The sequence below is a fragment of the Xenopus tropicalis genome, chromosome 8 (genome assembly GCF_000004195.4).
Source record: "Xenopus tropicalis strain Nigerian chromosome 8, UCB_Xtro_10.0, whole genome shotgun sequence".
Classification (NCBI taxonomy): domain Eukaryota; kingdom Metazoa; phylum Chordata; class Amphibia; order Anura; family Pipidae; genus Xenopus; species Xenopus tropicalis.
Window position 1 is genome coordinate 3,698,583 of NC_030684.2, and position 25,512 is coordinate 3,724,094.

General features: G+C 48.2%; 1 protein-coding gene across 4 annotated transcripts; it reads right to left on the reverse strand.

Annotated features, from left to right (window-relative positions):
- LOC448367 (ficolin-like) lies at window positions 1–24,820 on the reverse strand. 4 transcript variants are annotated; one of them, XM_031890351.1, is made up of 11 exons: window positions 24,720–24,743; window positions 22,855–22,920; window positions 15,469–15,674; window positions 14,502–14,549; window positions 13,811–13,906; window positions 11,225–11,329; window positions 10,494–10,535; window positions 4,552–4,679; window positions 3,107–3,236; window positions 2,673–2,807; window positions 1–477 (listed from the first exon to the last, which is right to left on the reverse strand). In XM_031890351.1, the coding sequence occupies exons 3-11, from the start codon at window positions 15,548–15,550 to the stop codon at window positions 227–229; spliced, it is 1,017 nt and encodes a 338-aa protein (XP_031746211.1). In that variant the 5' UTR covers window positions 15,551–15,674; window positions 22,855–22,920; window positions 24,720–24,743; the 3' UTR covers window positions 1–226.
- Between the last annotated feature and the right edge of the window lie 692 nt (window positions 24,821–25,512).

The window sequence follows — 25,512 nt, forward strand, 5'->3', positions numbered from 1 at the left end:
TGAAACGCAGAAGCAACTTTATTTTCGGAAGAAATAACTGCACAAATCATAGAGTAGCGACTAAAGTCATAACGGCCCAACATCCCCGAGCAGCAATGGAACATTCCCAGGCAATCATTCCAACACAATTCCAAGTGTTGATTTCCCATGAAAGAAAAACACGGCCTTCTGAATTTATACATAAAATCACCGGATAAAATACTCTGGATTCGATTATTCTCTGTTCCTATTGTGGCCGAAACTTCATTTCAGACTTTTTCAGTGAGTAGTTATACCCTCTGAATGTTGTCCAGGCGATTCCTCCATAGTTCTGACCGAGTGGTCCCCGCAAATATTCTCCATTCAGACTGGAATCGTAACACTTTTGATACCACCAGGCCCCTTTGTACATTCGTGCGCAGTTAGCGGTAACACTCGTATCGTACTGCACATCCCCTGTTTCGAAAGCTTTGTTGTTGTGAGAAGACAAGGAGTCCCCTGGAAAGAGACAACATCCTTTACCTCCTCCAGCTCTTGATTTCCAAGGAAAATTACTGCAAGGAACCCCCTACCCATCATTCCCCGGCAAGGGGCATTCCCCAACCCCCTCACTGCCCTCACCGTGAATAACCCCCTACCCAACATCCACAAGCAGGGCATTCCCCAACCCCCTCACTGCCCTCATTGTGAGGAACCCCTACCCAACATCCCCGGCAGGGCATTCCCCAACCCGCTCACTGCCCTCATTGTGAGGAACCCCTACCCAACATCCCCGGCAGTGCATTCCCCAACCCCCTCACTGCCCTCACCATGAGGAACCCCCTACCCAACATCCCCCAGCAGGGCATTCCCCAACCCCCTCACTGCCCTCACCGTGAGGAACCCCTACCCAACATCCCCGGCAGGGCATTCCCCAACCCCCTCACTGCCCTCATTGTGAGGAACCCCTACCCAACATCCCCGGCAGGGCATTCCCCAACCCCCTCACTGCCCTCACCATGAGGAACCCCCTACCCAACATCCCCCAGCAGGGCATTCCCCAACCCCCTCACTGCCCTCACCGTGAGGAACCCCTACCCAACATCCCCGGCAGGGCATTCCCCAACCCCCTCACTGCCCTCATTGTGAGGAACCCCTACCCAACATCCCCGGCAGTGCATTCCCCAACCCCCTCACTGCCCTCACCATGAGGAACCCCCTACCCAACATCCCCCAGCAGGGCATTCCCCAACCCCCTCACTGCCCTCACCATGAGGAACCCCCTACCCAACATCCCCCGGCAGGGAATTCCCCAACCCCCTCACTGCCCTCACCATGAGGAACCCCCTACCTAACATCCCCCAGCAGGGCATTCCCCAACCCCCTCACTGCCCTCACTGTGAGGAACCCCCTACCCAACATCCCCCGGCAGGGCATTCCCCAACCCCCTCACTGCCCTCACCGTGAGGAACCCCCTACCCAACATCCCCCTGGCAGGGCATTCCCCAACCCCCTCACTGCCCTCACCGTGAGGAACCCCCTACCCAACATGCCCTGGCAGGGCATTCCCCAACCCCCTCACTGCCCTCACCGTGAGGAACCCCCTACCCAACATCCCCCGGCAGGGCATTCCCCAACCACACTGCCCTCACCGTGAGGAACCCCCAACCCAACATCCCCCGGCAGGGCATTCCCCAACCTCACTGCCCTCATTGTGAGGAACCCCCTACCCAACATCCCCGGCAGGGCATTCCCCAACTTCCTCACTGCCCTCATTGTGTTGAACCCCCTACCCAACATCCCCCGGCAGGGCATTCCCCAACCTCACTGCCCTTATTGTGAGGAACCCCCAACCCAACATCCCCCGGCAGGGAATTCCCCAACCTCACTGCCCTCATTGTGAGGAACCCCCTACCCAACATCCCCCGGCAGGGTATTCCCCAACCTCACTGCCCTCATTGTGTTGAACCCCCTACCCAACATCGCCCGGCAAGGCATTCCCCAACCTCCTCACTGCCCTCATTGTGAGGAACCCCCTACTCAACATCTTCCAGCAGGGCATTCCTCAACCTCACTGCCCTCATTGTAAAGAACCCCCTACCCAACATCCCCCGGCAGGGCATTCCCCAACCTCACTGCCCTCAACATGAGGATCCCTCCTACCCAACCTCCTCACTGCCCTCACCATGAGGAAGCCCCTACACTGCTTCAAATGAAAGTTCTAATCTAAAGGGGGGTGGAGGGCTCTGGTGCATTGAATTTTTTTGGGAAAAAAGATCCCCCGCTATCTGCATAAAATACCCTCTAATGTACTTGGAAAGAGTAATCATGTCCCCTCACAAGTGAATTTTCTCCAGGGAAACACCCGGATCGTCTTTCCTCAGTTTACTTCTTCCATCCCCTCTGCACTCTCTCCAGCTCATTAATATCTTTCTTGAGGACTGGAGCCCATATCTGCCCCCCCCCCACTCAAGGTAAGGCCTCTATAATGAGGCAAAATTATGTTTTCATCCCTCAAGTTGATACATCTTAGGCAACAGCATTTAATTTGCTGTAGTAGCCATTGAGTGGCACTGCCTAGAGTTGCACAGCTTGTTATCCACAAATACCTCCGAATCCTTCTCAATTAAGGATACCTCCAACACATACCCATTTAATGTAATGTGATTCCTAGGCAGCGTGCCTGTGTAGCTGATTGAAAGTTGATCATTTACCCGCAGTGCCCCCGGTGAATGCTCCAAAACGCAGGGTGTATTTCTGAGCCTCAGGCTCTATTCGGAATTGGCTGTAGGTGGCGTAGGTCCGATTGTTGTCAAAATCCTGCAGGTCAATTCGCAGCTGGAAATTCCCTGAATAGAGTAGGACGTTAATAAGGCAGTTCCCTCTATTGGAGTATATTAGACTGTTGAACACTACTACACACATACATTGTGCCTATTGTTGCTACTATCCAGGTTTGTGTGTAACCCCCATAACCAGACCCCCAGAAACAGCTTTGCCAATGTACCTTACCATCTCCTCCCTCTTCTCATCATCCAGTCGATAGAATAAAGTTGTATTAATAATGATTACAATATTTACCATTCTTCTTACTCCACTGAGTATCTAGTGAGAAAATATGGGCAAGACTGCCGGCATGTGTGGGTACCTGAGGATGTAAGGAGGTGAATGTTCTCATTTCCCAACCAGAACTCGCTCAGTTGGCTGCCAAAACCCTGTTTGTAGGAATCCCAGTTTCTGTAAAAGTCCACAGAACCGTCCATTCGTTTCTGAAACACCTGGCAGGGGGGGGGAAAGACTAACGTTTAGTAAAGGTATGAGATTCCTTATCAGGAAACCCATTATCCATTTCAAGCAAATAATTCTAATTTTTAAACTTTTTTCCATTTCCATTTTCTCTGTAACAATAAAACACCATCTATATTGGTACAAAGCAATCCTATTGGGTTCAAATGATATTTAGCAGAGCAGGTATGGGTATCCAAATTACAGAAATAATCAGGCCCTAAGGGTTCTGGATAATAGATCACAGCGCAGGTTCCTACACACATACTATAGGGAGCACAGATACTAGAGGGAGCACAGATACTAAAAGGAGAACAGATACTAGAGGGAGCACAGATACTAGAGGGAGCACAGATACTAGAGGGAGCACAGATACTAGAGGGAGCACAGATACTAAAGGGATCACAGATACTAGAGGGAGCACAGATACTAAAGGGAGCACAGATACTAGAGGGAGCACAGATACTAGAGGGAGCAGAGATACTAAAGGGATCACAGATACTAGAGGGAGCACAGATACTAAAGGGATCACAGATACTAGAGGGAGCACAGATACTAGAGGGAGCACAGATACTAAAGGGATCACAGATACTAGAGGGAGCACAGATACTAGAGGGAGCACAGATACTAAAGGGAGCACAGATACTAGAGGGAGCACAGATACTAGAGGGAGCAGAGATACTAAAGGGATCACAGATACTAGAGGGAGCACAGATACTAAAGGGAGCACAGATACTAAAGGGAGCACAGATACTAGAGGGAGCACAGATACTAGAGGGAGCACAGATACTAAAGGGAGCACAGATACTAAAGGGAGCACAGATACTAAAGGGATCACAGATACTAGAGGGAGCACAGATACTAAAGGGAGCACAGATACTGAAGGGAGCACAGATACTAAAGGGATCACAGATACTAGAGGGAGCACAGATACTAAAGAGAGCACAGATACTAAAGGGATCACAGATACTAGAGGGAGCACAGATACTAGAGGGAGCACAGATACTAAAGGGATCACAGATACTAGAGGGAGCACAGATACTAGAGTGAGCACAGATACTAAAGGGAGCACAGATACTAAAGGGAGCACAGATACTAAAGGGAGCACAGATACTAGAGGGAGCACAGATACTAAAGGGAGCACAGATACTAAAGGGAGCACAGATACTAGAGGGAGCACAGATACTAAAGGGAGCACAGATACTAGAGGGAGCACAGATACAAGAGAGAGCACAGATACTATAGGGAGCACAGATACTAGAGAGACTAGAGAGACTCTCTATTGTATCTGGATGTCTCCGTACTTACTATCCATCCCCCTCCATCTGTATGCATGTCACAGAGAACATGTAGAGGCTTGTTACCATCTGGGTAGATTGTGTACCAGCCGGAAAATAGGACTCCATACTTGCGCAGCTCCACACAGTTCTTAACAGCTACAGATACACAAGGGATATATTACGACTAGTAGTTAATTCACCTACTGCTATTTATTAGCAAATAAATATCTATGTATTCCATAGAAAGGCACCGGACAGGTCAATGTGGTTAAGCTCGTCTGCTATCCCCTGGCTTTAAGATGTTTGCCTATAATTAGTTCTACCCTTTGTAAGAAATTGCTGGGTTTTTCGTTTTGCCATTATTTTCAGTTTTATATGTATTTTATACATATAAAACAAAAGGAGGTTCGTCAGACGGTCAACAGGGCCCCAGGGGGTATGGCAGCCCTGGTGGACCCCTCACAACGCTGGTGAATGGCAATCGGTCTGTATCTTTCCTGCCCTAAACCTCTACTGCATGTCAGAAATGTATTAAAAAGGAAATGAACAAAAGTCAGCTAAAGGAGAATACAGGTTAGGGAGAGAAAAGCTAAAAGGAGCCCCAAATGCAGGACAAGCACTGAGAGCCTTCTTAAAACCGAATGTATTCACATGCCCCATTTTACACACACAGCACTGCCTTGAAACCAAAAATAAAAGACTTTACCCTTTACGTAAGGAATTATGCAAATGATTTCTTATCAAAAATGAATCGAAAACTGCTGGTGTGATAGCAAAGATACAGCCTAATAATTCAGAACCATATAGCCAAACTTGCAGACAGACAGTTTTTATCTCCTTAGAACTCATCAGTGCAATATATTGAAACATGCCTCTGAGGGGGTGGGACTTGGAGAACAGGGAAGCAAAATCACCATATTGGTTAGGGAGAGAAGGGTTAAAATTTGCCCCAAATGCAAGACAAGCACTGAGAGCCTTCTTAAAACCGAATGTATTCACATGCCCCATTTTACACACACAGCACTGCCTTAAAACCAAAAATAAAAGATTTTACCCTTCACATAAGGAATTATGCAAATGATTTCTTATCAAAAATGAATCAAAAACTGCTGGTGTGATAGCAAAGATACAGCCTAATAATTCAGAACCATATAGCCAAACTTGCAGACAGACAATTTTTATCTCCTTAGAACTCATCAGTGCAAGATATTGAAACATGCCTCTGAGGGGGTGGGACTTGGAAAACAGGGAAGCAAAATCACCATATTGGTTAGGGAGAGAGGGGCTAAAAGGAGCCCCAAATGCAAGACAAGCACTGAGAGCCTTCTTAAAACCAAATGTATTCACATGCCCCATTTTACACACACAGCACTGCCTTGAAACCAAAAATAAAAGACTTTACCCTTTATGTAAGGAATTATGCAAATTATTTCTTATCAAAAATGAATCGAAAACTGCTGGTGTGATAGCAAAGATACAGCCTAATAATCCAGAACCATATAGCCAAACTTGCAGACAGACAGTTTTTATCTCCTTAGAACTCATCAGTGCAAGATATTGAAACATGCCTCTGAGGGGGTGGGACTTGGAAAACAGGGAAGCAAAATCACCATATTTGTTAGGGAGAGAGGGGCTAAAAGGTGCCGTGATGGTAGGGGGAGCCAGTGCAGAGATTGGCAGCGTGGCATGGCAGAGGGACTGGCGGTTGGGAGTTGAATGAGCCTGGCGAGATATGATAGTAGTCCAGGCGAGAATTTTGGCAGAAACTTGGGTCGTATTTTGGAAATATTTCTTAGGTGAAAGTGATATGATTTGGTAAGTGGATAAGAGGAGTGAAGGACAGGGCAGAATCGAGGATAACCCCAAGGTACCAGGCCTGGGAAGATGGGGTGTTGGTAGAATTGGTAACTGTGATAGATACCTCGGGAACAGTGTGGGTGTTGGATGGGGGAAAGAGAACCAGTTCAGAGAGGGTTAATTTAAGGTAATGTTGAGACATCCAAGTACAGATGGTGGACAGGCAGGAAGAGACACGAGTTAGAAGCTCTGGGTTGAGAGGAAAGATAGATCTGAGTATCATCAGCATAGAGGTGAATTTAAATGGGTATACGCTTTTTAGGAGGGACAGAGGGATTAAAAAGGGTGGAGGGGTTTGTCTTTATGTAAAGTCAGATTTAAAGCCATGTAATAAAGACATTACCAATGAAAACGTTGAATCTCTTTGGGTAGAAATTTCAGTAGGGCTGAAGGTCACAAAGAAAATGATCATTGGTGTATGCTATAAACCACCCCGTATAGATGAGGGGGATGAGGCCCAGCTACTTTTACAAATGGAGGAGGCTTCAAAATTGGGTCAAGTTGTTATTATGGGGGACTTTAATTATCCGGACATTGACTGGAGTAATGGGGTGGCTAAGTCAGAAAAAGCTAGTAGGTTTGTAAATATGCTAAATGACAACTTTTTATTTCAGGTGGTTCAAGAACCTACTCGGAATGAGTCTATTTTGGACCTGGTAATATCTAATAATACTGAACTTATCTCTAACATTTGTGTGGGTGAGCATTTGGGGAACAGTGATCACAACATGGTCTCCTTTGAGATAATGCTGCAGAGACAGCTCTATAAGGGAGTAACTAAAACGCTCAATTTTAGACGTGCAGACTTTGCCAGTTTAAGGGCATCTCTGCAATGTGTCAACTGGGAAAGGCTTTTCATGGGGTTAGACACAGAAGGAAAATGGAACATCTTTAAAACATTGCTTTGCAGGTATACACAACAGTATATCCCCCTTGTAAGCAAGGAGAGGCATCGCAAAGCAAAACCCTTATGGCTGAATAAAAGAGTTAAGGTCGAGGTTGGTAATAAAAAACGTGCTTTTAAAGCATTCAAGTTAGCTGGGACAGCGGAAACTTTCATCAGGTACAAGGAAGCAAATAAAGCAGCAAAAAAGCTATCAAGCAGCTAAAATAGAGATGGAAAGGGATATTGCAGCTAGGAGTAAAAAGAATCCAAAATTATTTTTTAATTATGTGAATAGTAAAAAAATGAAGCAAGAAGGGGTGGGAACTTTATTATCACGGGGGGGTAAGTTGGTTGATGAGAACGGGGAAAAAGCTGAAATTTTGAACTCTTATTTTTCATCTGTCTATACATCTGAGGAGCCAGATAATGAAGGCTTCCCTTGTAATATGCCCAGTGCTAGTAATTTAGCTACTGGCGCATGGGTCACTCGGGGGGGAATTCAAAAGAGACTTGAACATGTAAAGGTAAACAAAGGTCCAGGACCGGATGGGATTAATCCCAGGGTATTAAATGAGCTGAGCGCTGTGATTGCCAAACCTCTTCACTTAATTTTTCAGGATTCGTTGAGGTTTGGCATGGTGCCGAGAGACTGGCGGATTGCTAATGTGGTGCCGTTATTTAAAAAGGGATCTCGTTCTCAGCCTGAAAACTATAGGCCTGTTAGTCTGACATCAGTAGTAGGAAAGCTTCTGGAAGGGGTAATAAGGGATAGGATAGTTGAATACATTGCAGTTCACAATACTATTAGTTTGTGCCAGCATGGTTTTATGCGTAACAGATCTTGCCAGACTAATTTAGTTGCCTTTTATGAGGAGGTGAGCAGGAACCTTGATGCTGGAATGGCAGTTGATGTCATCTACTTAGATTTTGCTAAAGCGTTTGATACAGTACCTCACAGAAGGTTAATGATCAAATTGAGGAATATTGGCCTAGAACATAATATTTGTAATTGGATAGAAAACTGGCTGAAGGATAGAGTACAAAGAGTGGTGGTAAATGGAACATTTTCTAATTGGGCCAGTGTGGTTAGTGGAGTACCGCAGGGGTCAGTCCTTGGGCCTTTGCTTTTTAACTTGTTTATTAATGACCTGGAGGTGGGCATAGAGAGTACTGTTTCTATTTTTGCTGATGACACTAAATTGTGCAAAACTATAAGTTCCATGCAGGATGCTGCCGCTTTGCAGAGAGATTTGACAAAATTGGAAAACTGGGCAGCAAACTGGAAAATGAGGTTCAATGTTGACAAGTGCAAAGTTATGCACTTTGGTAGGAATAATATAAACGCAAACTATCTACTGAATGGTAGTGTGTTGGGGGCATCCTTAATGGAGAAGGATCTAGGGGTTTTTGTAGATCACAAGTTGTCTAATTCCAGGCAGTGTCATTCTGTGGCTACTACAGCAAATAAAGTGCTGTCTTGTATAAAAAAGGGCATTGACTCAAGGGATGAGGACATATTTTTGCCGCTTTATAGGTCCCTGGTAAGGCCTCACCTTGAGTATGCAGTGCAGTTTTGGGCTCCAGTCCTTAAGAAGGATATTAATGAGCTGGAGAGAGTGCAGAGACTGCAACTAAACTGGTAAAGGGGATGGAAGATTTAAGCTATGAGGTTAGACTGTCGAGGTTGGGGTTGTTTTCTCTGGAAAAGAGGCGCTTGCGAGGGGACATGATTACTCTGTACAAGTACATTAGAGGGGATTATAGGCAGTTGGGGGATGTTCTTTTTTCCCATAAAAACAATCAGCGCACCAGAGGTCACCCCTATAGATTAGAGGAAAGGAGCTTCCATTTGAAGCAGCGTAGGTGGTTTTTCACGGTGAGGGCAGTGAGGCTGTGGAATGCCCTTCCTAGTGATGTGGTAATGGCAGACTCTGTTAATGCCTTTAAGAGGGGCCTGGATGAGTTTTTGAACAAGCAGAATATCCAAGGCTATTGTGATACTAATATCTACAGTTAGTATTACTGGTTGTATATATATAGTTTATGTATGTGAGTGTATAGATTGGTTAGTATAGGTTGTGTGCTGGGTTTACTCGGATGGGTTGAACTTGATGGACAATGGTCTTTTTTCAACCCTATGTAACTATGTAACTATGTAACTATGTAACTATGTACTGAAAGCCAAGAGAATTGATTAGTTTGCCAAGTGAGGAGGTAAAGAGAGAAAATAGTAGGGGGCCCAGGGCAGAGCCTTGGGGAACCCCGACAGAAAGAGGCAAGGGAGAAGGTGATGCTCCATTGTAAGAGACATTGAAAGATCCATCTGAGAAATAAGAAGATGAAAACCAGGACAAGGCAGTGTCACGAAGCCCAAGAGAGCGGAGAGACTGGAGGAGAAGAGGGGGATCCACAGAGTCAAAAGCAGCTGAGAGATAAAGAAGTATTAGTAGTGAGTATTGGTTTTTGGCTTTAGCTGATAAGAGGTCATTAGAGGGAGTTAGCGAGAGTTGAAATGTGAGCAGATTGGGATCAGGGGGAAAGGGGAGTTAGTGAAGTTGGAGATAGAACAGAATTTTGTAAATATAAGATCCAGGGAGTTTCCATTAGAGTGAGGGGGGGGAGTCAGAACACAGAGATAACCCAAAGGAGGATGTGAGGGAAAGGAGTTTAGAGGCAGCAGGGGCATTAGGATTGTTAACAGGTATGTTAAAGTCACCTAGTACAATGTATGGGGAGTCAGAGGAAAGGAAGTAAGAAAGCCAGGCAGAAATGTGAAGCGAACCAGGGGAGAAGAGCCTACAAAGGGTTCTGTGGGCCTTTATTATCCCTATCTGGCAAGTTGGGACATGTTGTTTGGAGGTTGGGGCAGGTACTGATAATTCTGCATAAAAGTGACCACTGGACAGTATTGAGGGAGGGGGATGTGAGAGTTCCAGGAACTGGAGAGACTGCAGTAACGATGGGGGATTGAGCCAACCGAGGGAAGCCATGATGGACCTGCTGGAGGGAGTGGTGATGACCTACACATTTCCCTCCATTCTGGTGTTTAGGTGGTAACAATAATGTAGACTGCATAATTAATCATTAACTATATATATATCTTGTAAATACATAATAGCTTTATTATCCAATATATATCAACTTTATTCTTTATTTATTCGTGTGAGTCTTTTGTCTGTTTTCTCATAAGAACTGGAACAAATGAGCTGTGAGCAGAAGGTTCTTACCTGGGTACCACACTCTAGTTTCTCCTTTCTCCCCTTGATGTCCTGAAAATAAGTAGAAATGTAAGTAATGTTAACAGGCTGAGGCACATTGGTCCATTGAGCTTCATACTAAGCCAATGATCTACGTTCTGTCTCATCCAAGAGACTTTTTAATTTGAGATATGGAAAAAAAGTATATTGAAGACTAAATGCAAGGGAAAGAACATTGAGAAGTCAAATAGATCTCACAGAGAGATGACACATTTGTTTCAAAAGCTCATTGGAGTTCCCGTTTCAGTTGGTCTCATTACCAAGTTTCCAACCCAAGCCTACCAGCTGTACATCTACCCTGGGTACCTTTTCCTTTGGGTCCCTACACTTGGTGGGTGTCATCTAGGGATGACTAACCCCACACTGTCTCTCTTTGGTAGAGCAGAGAAGTCCTCATTCTAGCCTCACAGTCCTACAGTGTAACATAACAGGAACTAGATTGGCCCCGGGGCCTACAGCACATCCTACCCTCTGTTTAAAGTGGGGTCCAAAGAGGAAAAACTATAGGATCCCTCCCCTTTGATATAATTTTAATATACATAAGACCCCTGGGCCAATAGGAGAACATCCCTCCCTCAAACTATTAATTATGTTAGATTCCATAATAAGTAAACTGAGTATAAGACATTGGTCTTTTGCAGAATTTCACTGTTATATATTTCCCTTTGAACCATGGAGAAGATGGAAGGTTCCCCACTTACCTGCTGGCCCTGTATCTCCCTTTAATCCTGGTGGTCCAGGAGGCCCCATACACCCTTTCTGCATCAGCAGTTTGTCTGATTCACCATCCCCAAGAAGTTTCACATCTGTGGGAAAGCAAAACACATTGGGATCAAGGAATGTGATTGATTTTGATTGCAAGCTCTTCAGGGAAAGGGCCTCACTCCCACTGTGATTGGAAATCCTACCACTTACACATTTATTCTCACAGTTAAATATTTAATAACCCCACCCCCTCCATCCCAAGGCAACGTATATTCTCTCTCTGGTTCTACTCACGTACAGCTGCCATTCCTACTTCCCTACAGCCCCATGTTCTGCTGTGTTTGTCTCTGTATTGTATGTACAGTATATAGAGAATACTCCCCAGTATCATGAACATGGCGGCTGCGCCTTCAAATCCCCTTTATGTCTCCATGGACTTCTGGGTCTCCTCCAACCCACAGTTCCACCGACCCACAGGTCATGTTAGTATTTCCCTATTCCCAGTTCAACAGAATAATAATAAAAGGATTCAGCCCAATGAGACAGAGACAAGTCCAGTAGGACAATGGCACAAACCCAACTGGGGCAAATACAGACTGATACACGGGGATAACCAATAAGCCCCAATACACTGAGGGGACCTACATGGGATTGGATGAGACTTCTGATAAGCACTGAGAGGGGAACAGAGGAAAAGCATTAAAATTCAACAATCCAACCCTGGCACACTGGCTCCTACCAACCCTGGCACACCACTCATTCCAACCGTGGCAAACTGCTCCTACCAACCCTGGCACGCTAGTCATACCAACCCTGGCACGCTGCTCATACCAATCCTGGCACACTGCTCATACCAACCCTGGCACGCTGCTCATACCAACCCTGGCACGCTGCTCCTACCAACCCTGGCACGCTGCTCATACCAACCCTGGCACGCTGCTCCTACCAACCCTGGCACGCTGCTCATACCAACCCTGGCACGCTGCTCATACCAACCCTGGCACGCTGCTCATACCAACCCTGGCACGCTGCTCATACCAACCCTGGCACGCTGCTCATACCAATCCTGGCACGCTGCTCATACCAACCCTGGCACGCTGCTCCTACCAACCCTGGCACGCTTCTCATACCAACCCTGGCATGCTGCTCCTACCAACCCTGGCACGCTGGTCATACCAACCCTGGCACGCTGCTCCTACCAACCCTGGCACGCTGCTCCTACCAACCCTGGCACTCTGCTCCTACCAACCCTGGCACGCTGCTCCTACCAACCCTGGCACGCTGCTCCTACCAACCCTGGCACGCTGCTCCTACCAACCCTGGCACGCTGCTCCTACCAACCCTGGCACGTTGCTCATACCAACCCTGGCACGCTGCTCCTACCAACCCTGGCACACTGCTCCTACCAACCCTGGCACGCTGCTCCTACCAACCCTGGCACACTGCTCCTACCAACCCTGGCACGCTGCTCCTACCAACCCTGGCACGCTGCTCCTACCAACCCTGGCACACTGCTCCTACCAACCCTGGCACGCTGCTCCTACCAACCCTGGCACGCTGCTCCTACCAACCCTGGCACACTGCTCCTACCAACCCTGGCACACTGCTCCTACCAACCCTGGCACGCTGCTCCTACCAACCCTGGAACGCTGCTCCTACCAACCCTGGCACACTGCTCCTACCAACCCTGGCACACTGCTCCTACCAACCCTGGCACGCTGCTCATACCAACCCTGGCACGCTGCTCATACCAACCCTGGCACGCTGCTCATACCAACCCTGGCACGCTGCTCATACCAACCCTGGCACGCTGCTCATACCAATCCTGGCACACTGCTCATACCAACCCTGGCACGCTGCTCCTACCAACCCTGGCACGCTTCTCATACCAACCCTGGCATGCTGCTCCTACCAACCCTGGCACGCTGGTCATACCAACCCTGGCACGCTGCTCCTACCAACCCTGGCACGTTGCTCATACCAACCCTGGCACGCTGCTCCTACCAACCCTGGCACTCTGCTCCTACCAACCCTGGCACGCTGCTCCTACCAACCCTGGCACGCTGCTCCTACCAACCCTGGCACGCTGCTCCTACCAACCCTGGCACGTTGCTCATACCAACCCTGGCACGCTGCTCCTACCAACCCTGGCACACTGCTCCTACCAACCCTGGCACGCTGCTCCTACCAACCCTGGCACACTGCTCCTACCAACCCTGGCACGCTGCTCCTACCAACCCTGGCACGCTGCTCCTACCAACCCTGGCACACTGCTCCTACCAACCCTGGCACGCTGCTCCTACCAACCCTGGCACGCTGCTCCTACCAACCCTGGCACACTGCTCCTACCAACCCTGGCACACTGCTCCTACCAACCCTGGCACGCTGCTCCTACCAACCCTGGAACGCTGCTCATACCAACCCAGGTCTCGGTATATGCTGGTTTGGGGGACAGCAGAGGGTGTAGGGGGAGTTAGCGAGAGTTGAAATGTGAGCAGATTGGGGTCAGAGAGGGGGAAAGATGAGTTAGTGAAGTCGGAGAAACTTTGAAACATAGAGAAGATGGAAGGTTCCCCACTTACCTGCTGACCCTGTATCTCCCTTTAATCTAGGAGCCCCTAGGCAGCCTCTCAGAATCGTCACTTTGTCTGATTCACCATCCCCGAGAAGTTTCACATCTGTGAAAAAGCAAAACACATTGGGATCAAGGAATGTGATTGATTTTGATTGCAAGCTCTTCAGGGAAAGGGCCTCATTCACACTGTGATTGAAAACCCTACCACTTACACATTTATTCTGACAGTTAAATATTTAGTAACCGCACCCCCTGTTAGTGCTCACGTTTGGGCGGCGCCGTATAATAGTTCAACAGAAATACAATGGGCACAAGGCTATATACAAATGGAACCTTATGGGTTTCACATTCTTCCAATGGAAATGTACAGTAATGTTACAGAATATTGTATTTTTTGGATCAAAGCTTCATATAACCAATTCCAAAAAAGTATATCAAAAGAATATCGAAGACTAAATGCAAGGGCCTACCCTCTGTTCCAAGTGGGGTCCAAAGAGGAAAAACTATAGGATCCCTCCCCTTTGAAAGAATTCAGAGTGTACATAAGACCCCTGGGCCAATAGGAGAACATCCCTCCCTCAAACTATTCATTATGTTTGATTCCATTCCAAGTAAACTTTGTGTAGGACATTGGTCTTTTGCAGAAAGTTATATATTTCACTTTGAAACATGGAGAAGATGGAAGGTTCCCCACTTACCTGTTGGCCCTGTATCTCCCTTTATTCCAACCCTGAAAACTTTCACATCTGTGAATAAACAAAACACATTGGGATCAAGGAATCGGATTGATTTTGATTGCAAGCTCTTCAGGCCAAGGACCTCACTCCCATTGTGATTGAAAATCCTACCACTTACACATTTATTCTCCCAGTTAAATATTTAGTAACCCCACCCTGTTAGTGCTCACATTTGGGCGGCCCCTTTTAATGATTCAACAGAAATACAATGGGCACAAGGCTATATACAAAGGGAACCTTATGGGTTTCACATTTTTCCAATGGAAATGTACAGTAATGTTCCAGAATGTTGTATTTTTTGGATCAAAGCTTCGTATAACCAATTCAAAAAATCCCAAGAGAATCCCTGGCTCCATCCCAAGGCAACGTATATTCTCTCTCTGGTTCTACTCACGTACAGCTGCCATTCCTACTTCCCTACAGCCCCATGTTCTGCTGTGTTTGTCTCTGTATTGTATGTACAGTATATAGAGAATACTCCCCAGTATCATGAACATGGCGGCTGCACCTTCATATCCCCTTATGTCTCCATGAACTTCTGGGTCTCCTCCAACCCACAGTTCCACCGACCCACAGGTCATGTTAGTATTTCCCTAATCCCAGTTCAACATATAATAAAAGGATTCAGCCCAATGAGACAGAGACATGTCCAGTAGAACAATGGCACAAACCCAACTGGGGCAGATATAGACTGATACACGGGGATAACCAATAAGCCCCAATACACTGAGGGGACCTACATGGGATTGGATGAGACTACTGATCAACACTGAGAGGGGAACAGAGGAAAAGCTTAAAAAGCCAACAATCCAACCAAAGCCTGAGAGACACGGGGCTCTGTTCTTCTTTCCCACTGGTTGTTTTTTGGTCACATCTACAATATGAGGCTAAAATGTAACACAGGGGGCGTCGGTGCATCTGTACTCACTTGGCCACGTATCTTGGGCGCGGCTGGAAACTGTGATCCCGGCAAGAACCAGAAGGAATGTATTTAGCAGAGAAATTCCCATGGTCGCTGCTCCCTCCGTCTATGAGCGTTTGTGGATCTTCGGCTCTTTATCTGTCTCGCTGGGCTCAGGTATTTGGCTTCACTTTTTGCCAAACTTGCTAATATTCACCTGGAAAGATCCCAGGCTTGTTGGTTTATCGGAAAAGGGAGAAATAATTAAGCGTAAATAAACTTATGGCCTTCGTCCTTACCGGCAGGGCTTGGATCCATTTATTGTAACTGTGCCAAGTGCCCTGACAACCTGTTCTGCCCCCAATGTGATTCTTTGCTCAAACATTTCTCCAACATTACAAATAGTGTGGGAATAAAAGGAAGAACACTAAGACCTAACATGTACAGTATGGGGCCAATTTACTAATCCACAAATGGATCGAAAGCATAATGATCGGTATTTTGTGGTTTTTTTCGTCGCCGACGCGGCTTTTTCGTAAATTGTTGCAACTTTTTCGCCGCCGTCGTGAAAAAATCATACTGTCGCGCCGAGTATGAAACTTTCGGATACATTCCAGCTCCCTATGGGAGATTTTCCTTGGGCTGGGTTGGAGCTGCAGAGTGCCATTGAGCCCTATGGGAGACTTTCCTTGGGCCGGGTTGGAGCTGCAGAGTGCCATTGAGCCCTATGGGAGGCTTTCCTTGGGCCGGGTTGGAGCTGCAGAGTGCCATTGAGCCCTATGGGAGGCTTTCCTTGGGCCGGGTTGGAGCTGCAGAGTGCCATTGAGCCCTATGGGAGACTTTCCTTGGGCCGGGTTGGAGCTGCAGAGTGCCATTGAGCCCTATGGGAGGCTTTCCTTGGGCCGGGTTGGAGCTGCAGAGTGCCATTGAGCCCTATGGGAGACTTTCCTTGGACCAGGTTGGAGCTGCAGGGTGCCATTGAGCCCTATGGGAGACTTTCCTTGGGCCGGGTTGGAGCTGCAGAGTGCCATTGAGCCCCATGAGAGACTTTCCTTGGGCCGGGTTGGAGCTGCAGAGTGCCATTGAGCCCTAAGGGAGACTTTCCTTGGGCCGGGTTGGAGCTGCAGGGTGCCATTGAGCCCTATGGGAGACTTTCCTTGGGCCGGGTTGGAGCTGCAGAGTGCCATTGAGCCCTATGAGAGACTTTCCTTGGGCCGGGTTGGAGCTGCAGAGTGCCATTGAGCCCTATGGGAGACTTTCCTTGGGCCGGGTTGGAGCTGCAGAGTGCCATTGAGCCCTATGGGAGACTTTCCTTGGGCCGGGTTGGAGCTGCAGAGTGCCATTGAGCCCTATGGGAGACTTTCCTTGGGCCGGGTTGGAGCTGCAAAGTGCCATTGAGCCCTATGGGAGACTTTCCTTGGGCCGGGTTGGAGCTGCAGAGTGCCATTGAGCCCTGTGGGAGGCTTTCCTTGGGCCGGGTTGGAGCTGCAGAGTGCCATTGAGCCCTATGGGAGACTTTCCTTGGGCCAGGTTGGAGCTGCAGAGTGCCATTGAGCCCTATGGGAGGCTTTCCTTGGGCCGGGTTGGAGCTGCAGAGTGCCATTGAGCCCTATGGAAGACTTTCCTTGGGCCGGGTTGGAGCTGCAGAGTGCCATTGAGCCCTATGGGAGACTTTCCTTGGGCTGGGTTGGAGCTGCAGAGTGCCATTGAGCCCTATGGGAGACTTTCCTTGGGCCGGGTTGGAGCTGCAGAGTGCCATTGAGCCCTATGGGAGGCTTTCCTTGGGCCGGGTTGGAGCTGCAGAGTGCCATTTAGCCCTATGGGAGACTTTCCGTGGACCAGGTTGGAGCTGCAGGGTGCCATTGAGCCCTATGGGAGACTTTCCTTGGGCCGGGTTGGAGCTGCAGAGTGCCATTGAGCCCTATGAGAGACTTTCCTTGGGCCGGGTTGGAGCTGCAGAGTGCCATTGAGCCCTAAGGGAGACTTTCCTTGGGCCGGGTTGGAGCTGCAGGGTGCCATTGAGCCCTATGGGAGACTTTCCTTGGGCCGGGTTGGAGCTGCAGAGTGCCATTGAGCCCTATGAGAGACTTTCCTTGGGCCGGGTTGGAGCTGCAGAGTGCCATTGAGCCCTATGAGAGACTTTCCTTGGGCCGGGTTGGAGCTGCAGAGTGCCATTGAGCCCTATGGGAGGCTTTCCTTGGGCCGGGTTGGAGCTGCAGAGTGCCATTGAGCCCTATGGGAGACTTTCCTTGGGCCAGGTTGGAGCTGCAGAGTGCCATTGAGCCCTATGGGAGGCTTTCCTTGGGCCGGGTTGGAGCTGCAGAGTGCCATTGAGCCCTATGGAAGACTTTCCTTGGGCCGGGTTGGAGCTGCAGAGTGCCATTGAGCCCTATGGGAGACTTTCCTTGGGCCGGGTTGGAGCTGCAGAGTGCCATTGAGCCCTATGGGAGACTTTCCTTGGGCCGGGTTGGAGCTGCAGGGTGCCATTGAGCCCTATGGGAGACTTTCCTTGGGCCGGGTTGGAGCTGCAGAGTGCCATTGAGCCCTATGGGAGGCTTTCCTTGGGCCGGGTTGGAGCTGCAGAGTGCCATTTAGCCCTATGGGGGACTTTCCTTGGGCCGGGTTGGAGCTGCAGAGTGCCATTGAGCCCTATGGGAGACTTTCCTTGGGCCGGGTTGGAGCTGCAGAGTGCCATTTAGCCCTATGGGGGACTTTCCTTGGGCCGGGTTGGAGCTGCAGAGTGCCATTAAGCCCTATGGGAGACTTTCCTTGGGCCGGGTTGGAGCTGCAGAGTGCCATTGAGCCCTATGGGAGACTTCCCTTGGGCCGGGTTGGAGCTGCAGAGTGCCATTTAGCCCTATGGGAGACTTTCCTTGGGCCGGGTTGGAGCTGCAGAGTGCCATTGATCCCTATGGGAGACTTTCCTTGGGCCGGGTTGGAGCTGCAGAGTGCCATTGAGCCCTATGGGAGACTTTCCTTGGGCCGGGTTGGAGCTGCAGAGTGCCATTGAGCCCTATGGGAGACTTTCCTTGGGCCGGGTTGGAGCTGCAGAGTGCCATTGAGCACTATGGGAGACTTTCCTTGGGCCGGGTTGGAGCTGCAAAGTGCCATTGAGCCCTATGGGAGACTTTCCTTGGGCCGGGTTGGAGCTGCAGAGTGCCATTGAGCCCTGTGGGAGGCTTTCCTTGGGCCGGGTTGGAGCTGCAGAGTGCCATTGAGCCCTATGGGAGACTTTCCTTGGGCCAGGTTGGAGCTGCAGAGTGCCATTGAGCCCTATGGGAGGCTTTCCTTGGGCCGGGTTGGAGCTGCAGAGTGCCATTGAGCCCTATGGAAGACTTTCCTTGGGCCGGGTTGGAGCTGCAGAGTGCCATTGATCCCTATGGGAGACTTTCCTTGGGCCGGGTTGGAGCTGCAGAGTGCCATTGAGCCCTATGGGAGACTTTCCTTGGGCCGGGTTGGAGCTGCAGAGTGCCATTGAGCCCTATGGGAGACTTTCCTTGGGCCGGGTTGGAGCTGCAGAGTGCCATTGAGCACTATGGGAGACTTTCCTTGGGCCGGGTTGGAGCTGCAAAGTGCCATTGAGCCCTATGGGAGACTTTCCTTGGGCCGGGTTGGAGCTGCAGAGTGCCATTGAGCCCTGTGGGAGGCTTTCCTTGGGCCGGGTTGGAGCTGCAGAGTGCCATTGAGCCCTATGGGAGACTTTCCTTGGGCCAGGTTGGAGCTGCAGAGTGCCATTGAGCCCTATGGGAGGCTTTCCTTGGGCCGGGTTGGAGCTGCAGAGTGCCATTGAGCCCTATGGAAGACTTTCCTTGGGCCGGGTTGGAGCTGCAGAGTGCCATTGAGCCCTATGGGAGACTTTCCTTGGGCTGGGTTGGAGCTGCAGAGTGCCATTGAGCCCTATGGGAGACTTTCCTTGGGCCGGGTTGGAGCTGCAGAGTGCCATTGAGCCCTATGGGAGGCTTTCCTTGGGCCGGGTTGGAGCTGCAGAGTGCCATTTAGCCCTATGGGAGACTTTCCGTGGACCAGGTTGGAGCTGCAGGGTGCCATTGAGCCCTATGGGAGACTTTCCTTGGGCCGGGTTGGAGCTGCAGAGTGCCATTGAGCCCTATGAGAGACTTTCCTTGGGCCGGGTTGGAGCTGCAGAGTGCCATTGAGCCCTAAGGGAGACTTTCCTTGGGCCGGGTTGGAGCTGCAGGGTGCCATTGAGCCCTATGGGAGACTTTCCTTGGGCCGGGTTGGAGCTGCAGAGTGCCATTGAGCCCTATGAGAGACTTTCCTTGGGCCGGGTTGGAGCTGCAGAGTGCCATTGAGCCCTATGAGAGACTTTCCTTGGGCCGGGTTGGAGCTGCAGAGTGCCATTGAGCCCTATGGGAGACTTTCCTTGGGCCGGGTTGGAGCTGCAGAGTGCCATTGAGCCCTATGGGAGACTTTCCTTGGGCCGGGTTGGAGCTGCAGAGTGCCATTGAGCCCTATGGGAGACTTTCCTTGGGCCGGGTTGGAGCTGCAGAGTGCCATTGAGCACTATGGGAGACTTTCCTTGGGCCGGGTTGGAGCTGCAGAGTGCCATTGAGCCCTATGGGAGACTTTCCTTGGGCCGGGTTGGAGCTGCAGAGTGCCATTGAGCACTATGGGAGACTTTCCTTGGGCCGGGTTGGAGCTGCAGAGTGCCATTGAGCACTATGGGAGACTTTCCTTGGGCCGGGTTGGAGCTGCAGAGTGCCATTGAGCACTATGGGAGACTTACCTTGGGCCGGGTTGGAGCTGCAGAGTGCCATTGAGCCCTATGGGAGGCTTTCCTTGGGCCGGGTTGGAGCTGCAGAGTGCCATTGAGCCCTATGGGAGACTTTCCTTGGGCCAGGTTGGAGCTGCAGAGTGCCATTGAGCCCTATGGGAGGCTTTCCTTGGGCCGGGTTGGAGCTGCAGAGTGCCATTGAGCCCTATGGAAGACTTTCCTTGGGCCGGGTTGGAGCTGCAGAGTGCCATTGAGCCCTATGGGAGACTTTCCTTGGGCCGGGTTGGAGCTGCAGAGTGCCATTGAGCCCTATGGGAGACTTTCCTTGGGCCGGGTTGGAGCTGCAGGGTGCCATTGAGCCCTATGGGAGACTTTCCTTGGGCCGGGTTGGAGCTGCAGAGTGCCATTGAGCCCTATGGGAGGCTTTCCTTGGGCCGGGTTGGAGCTGCAGAGTGCCATTTAGCCCTATGGGGGACTTTCCTTGGGCCGGGTTGGAGCTGCAGAGTGCCATTGAGCCCTATGGGAGACTTTCCTTGGGCCGGGTTGGAGCTGCAGAGTGCCATTTAGCCCTATGGGGGACTTTCCTTGGGCCGGGTTGGAGCTGCAGAGTGCCATTGAGCCCTATGGGAGACTTTCCTTGGGCCGGGTTGGAGCTGCAGAGTGCCATTGAGCCCTATGGGAGACTTCCCTTGGGCCGGGTTGGAGCTGCAGAGTGCCATTTAGCCCTATGGGAGACTTTCCTTGGGCCGGGTTGGAGCTGCAGAGTGCCATTGAGCCCTATGGGAGACTTTCCTTGGGCCGGGTTGGAGCTGCAGAGTGCCATTGAGCCCTATGGGAGACTTTCCTTGGGCCGGGTTGGAGCTGCAGAGTGCCATTGATCCCTATGGGAGACTTTCCTTGGGCCGGGTTGGAGCTGCAGAGTGCCATTGAGCCCTATGGGAGACTTTCCTTGGGCCGGGTTGGAGCTGCAGAGTGCCATTGAGCCCTATGGGAGACTTTCCTTGGGCCGGGTTGGAGCTGCAGAGTGCCATTGAGCCCTATGGGAGACTTTCCTTGGGCCAGGTTGGAGCTGCAGAGTGCCATTGAGCCCTATGGGAGACTTTCCTTGGGCCGGGTTGGAGCTGCAGAGTGCCATTGAGCCCTATGGGAGGCTTTCCTTGGGCCGGGTTGGAGCTGCAGAGTGCCATTGAGCCCTATGGGAGACTTTCCTTGGGCCGGGTTGGAGCTGCAGAGTGCCATTGAGCCCTATGGGAGACTTTCCTTGGGCCGGGTTGGAGCTGCAGAGTGCCATTGAGCCCTATGGGGGACTTTCCTTGGGCCGGGTTGGAGCTGCAGAGTGCCATTGAGTCCTATGGGAGGCTTCCAAAATCATGCGGAAAAAAAATCAAGTTGGAAAAGTTTGCCCGCTGTTTATGAGCGCACAATACGAAAGTCGTAACGGCTACGATAAAGTCGCGACAATTCACGAAAAAGTCGCGACGACGATGAAAAAATCGCAAAAAATACGAAAAAGTCGCAAAATTTTCATTTTCAATCCGATTTTTTCCCATTCGGGATTCGGATTCGTGGATTAGTAAATCAGCCCCTATGTGTGCCTGGGGTTGCCAGTGCCACCTGTCCAGTTTTGACCTGGACAGCCCGGTATTTTGCCTTCTTTTACTTTCCAGCTTTCAAATGGGGATCAGTCAGGCAAAAAACTATTGTTCTGTGAGGTCTGGAGCCAAACCTGCCCCCATATTCAAGGTGAGGCCTTACCAGGGAGTTATAAGATGGCAAAGTATGTTTTCATCCCTTGAGTCAATGACCTTTTTATACAAGACAGCACTTTATTTGCTTTAGTAGCCACAGAATGAATCTGCCTAGAGTTACACAGCTTGTTATCCACAAATACCCCCTTAATCCTTCTCAATGAAGAATTCCCCCAGCACTCTACCATTCAGGGTATAACTCACATTTATGTAATTTCTACCACAGTGCATAAACTTGCATTTATCAACATTGAACCTCATTTGCCAGTTTGCTGCCCTGTTCTCCAAATAATTAAAGAATAGCTAACACAATGGCACCAAGGCTGTAAACATGTAGCTCAAGTTACTGGCTATAGGAGATCCCCTTCTCACCCTGAAAAGTATCATGAATGGATCTATCAGCAGCAGCTTGGAGTTGGGAAAGGCAATGTGTAAGGAGTAAGTTGCAGTATTCAAGGCAGTATTCAAGGTGGGAAATGATGAGAGACTGAATAAGTGTTTTAGTTGTGCCTAAACTGAGGGAGGGGCCTATTCAGGCAATATTGCACAGATGAATACAAGAAGAGTTGGGAAGGGGCTTGGATGCACAGTGTTAAAGACAGATGGGAGTCTAAGATGATTCCTAGGCAGCCCCTGTGGTGGTTGGTTGAAAGGTAATGTTATTGGCTGTGAGTGAAACCTGAGGGACAGGGGAAGATATAGAAGGAAATATAATGAATTCTAATTAGACAGATTCAGTTTCAGATGGCACTCTGACACCCAGAAGGAGACAGCAGGCGGGCAGTCTGCAACTTGAGACAGGACAAAAAGAGAGAGGTCAGGGGGAGACGGGTAGAGTTGGGTGCCATCGGCAGAAAGGTGGCGCTGAAGTCCAAATGACTGAATACGTTTCCCTCATGAATAGTTACCCCCCCCCCCCCCCATGTCTCTTACCTGCAGTTCTCCAACACGTTTGATTGTTGTCGAAATCGTCCAGGTCAAAGCGCAGTTGGAAATTCCCTGGGGGGCAGGAGAGAGTCAGTAGGGCAGTTCAGCTGCTGCTACATGTACTGAGTCAGAAAAGGGAATCATTTAACCATGAAATAAACCCAATAGGGCTGTTCTGCCCCCAATAAGGGGTAATTATATCTTAGTTGGGATCAAGTACAGGTACTGTTTTATTATTACAGAGAAAAGAGAATCATTTAACCATTAAATAAACCCAATAGGGCTGTTCTGCCCCAATAAGGGGTAATTATATCTTAGTTGGGATCAAGTACAGGTACTGTTTTATTATTACAGAGAAAAGGGAATCATTTAACCATGAAATAAACCCAATAGGGCTGTTCTGCCCCAATAAGGGGTAATTATATCTTAGTTGGGATCAAGTACAGGTACTGTTTTATTATTACAGAGAAAAGGGAATCATTTAACCATTAAATAAACCCAATAGGGCTGTTCTGTCCCCAATAAGGGGTAATTATATCTTAGTTGGGATCAAGTACAGGTACTGTTTTATTATTACAGAGAAAAGGGAATCATTTAACCATGAAATAAACCCAATAGGACTGTTCTGCCCCAATAAGGGGTAATTATATCTTAGTTGGGATCAAGTACAGGTACTGTTTTATTATTACAGAGAAAAGGGAATCATTTAACCATGAAATAAACCCAATAGGGCTGTTCTGTCCCCAATAAGGGGTAATTATATCTTAGTTGGGATCAAGTACAGGTACTGTTTTATTATTACAGAGAAAAGGGAATCATTTAACCATGAAATAAACCCAATAGGGCTGTTCTGCCCCCAATAAGGGGTAATTATATCTTAGTTGGGATCAAGTACAGGTACTGTTTTATTATTACAGAGAAAAGGGAATCATTTAACCATGAAATAAACCCAATAGGACTGTTCTGCCCCAATAAGGGGTAATTATATCTTAGTTGGGATCAAGTACAGGTACTGTTTTATTATTACAGAGAAAAGGGAATCATTTAACCATTAAATAAACCCAATAGGGCTGTTCTGCCCCAATAAGGGGTAATTATATCTTAGTTGGGATCAAGTACAGGTACTGTTTTATTATTACAGAGAAAAGGGAATCATTTAACCATTAAATAAACCCAATAGGGCTGTTCTGCCCCCAATAAGGGGTAATTATATCTTAGTTGGGATCAAGTACAGGTACTGTTTTATTATTACAGAGAAAAGGGAATCATTTAACCATGAAATAAACCCAATAGGGCTGTTCTGCCCCCAATAAGGGGTAATTATATCTTAGTTGGGATCAAGTACAGGTACTGTTTTATTATTACAGAGAAAAGGGAATCATTTAACCATTAAATAAACCCAATAGGGCTGTTCTGCCCCAATAAGGGGTAATTATATCTTAGTTGGGATCAAGTACAGGTACTGTTTTATTATTACAGAGAAAAGGGAATCATTTAACCATTAAATAAACCCAATAGGGCTGTTCTGCCCCAATAAGGGGTAATTATATCTTAGTTGGGATCAAGTACAGGTACTGTTTTATTATTACAGAGAAAAGGGAATCATTTAACCATTAAATAAACCCAATAGGGCTGTTCTGCCCCAATAAGGGGTAATTATACCTTAGTTGGGATCAAGTACAGGTACTATTGTATTACACAGTAACATATTTTTAAAAATATGAATTATTTGAATAAAATGGAGATAGCCTTCCATAATTACAATACCACTATCAGGGTAACATTTCATATAATTCACTTAAAACATAAAACAATTCAACATATGCTGCAATCAACAGCTTTTAGCTCCAAGCACAACATTTAATACTCACGGTTGGATTCCCGAGGCTGACTCTCTCTCAGTGATGGATACACTGCGCAGTTGAGGCGCATGTTTTTATGGATTAAAATCGTAAGCAAACACGTTATTTACCAATGATCATGTGACCATGTGACAGCAATAAAAATAAGACAAATGTGTTTTGTATGAGATAAATGTAAACTCAGTTGTTTGTAAAAGCTTTCTTACATTCATACTGGGCAAAATGGAGGGTTTATCTTTCATGCACACAAATGATTAACCCCAGGTACCTGCTTGAAAACGTTGGCAGAAGAATTAAATACTACTGATGAGCAACTGAGTCTGGGGAAATTTCCCATGACTCGGTACAGGATTTGCTCCATCTGACATTCAGCTGATTTTTCTTTGTTAAATTAGTAACTGCCACGTCTATCAAAACTGCAGAGAATATATTTTTGTTCATACAGTGTCTACAGAAAAAATATGAGATGGTGCTACATACCGCAATCAGAGGAACATAAACACAAAGGGGCAGATTTAACAAAATGTGAGATCAGAGCTCATCACAGAAAATTCACCCACTCTCTATTTTTTCCTATGGGATTTTAAGAAGCATTTTTATAAAAACTCTAACTTTTAACCACTGGCAAATATGCTTCTAAAAGTCCCATAGGAATAAATAGAGAGTGGGTGAATTTTTCTGTGTCGAGCTCTAATCTCACATTTTGATAAATCTGCCCCTTCGTATTTGGCTCATTTTCACAAATCTTTTTTTGCACAAAAAATCATGCTAAGGGACAAATTTACTAAAATTCCATAATTTC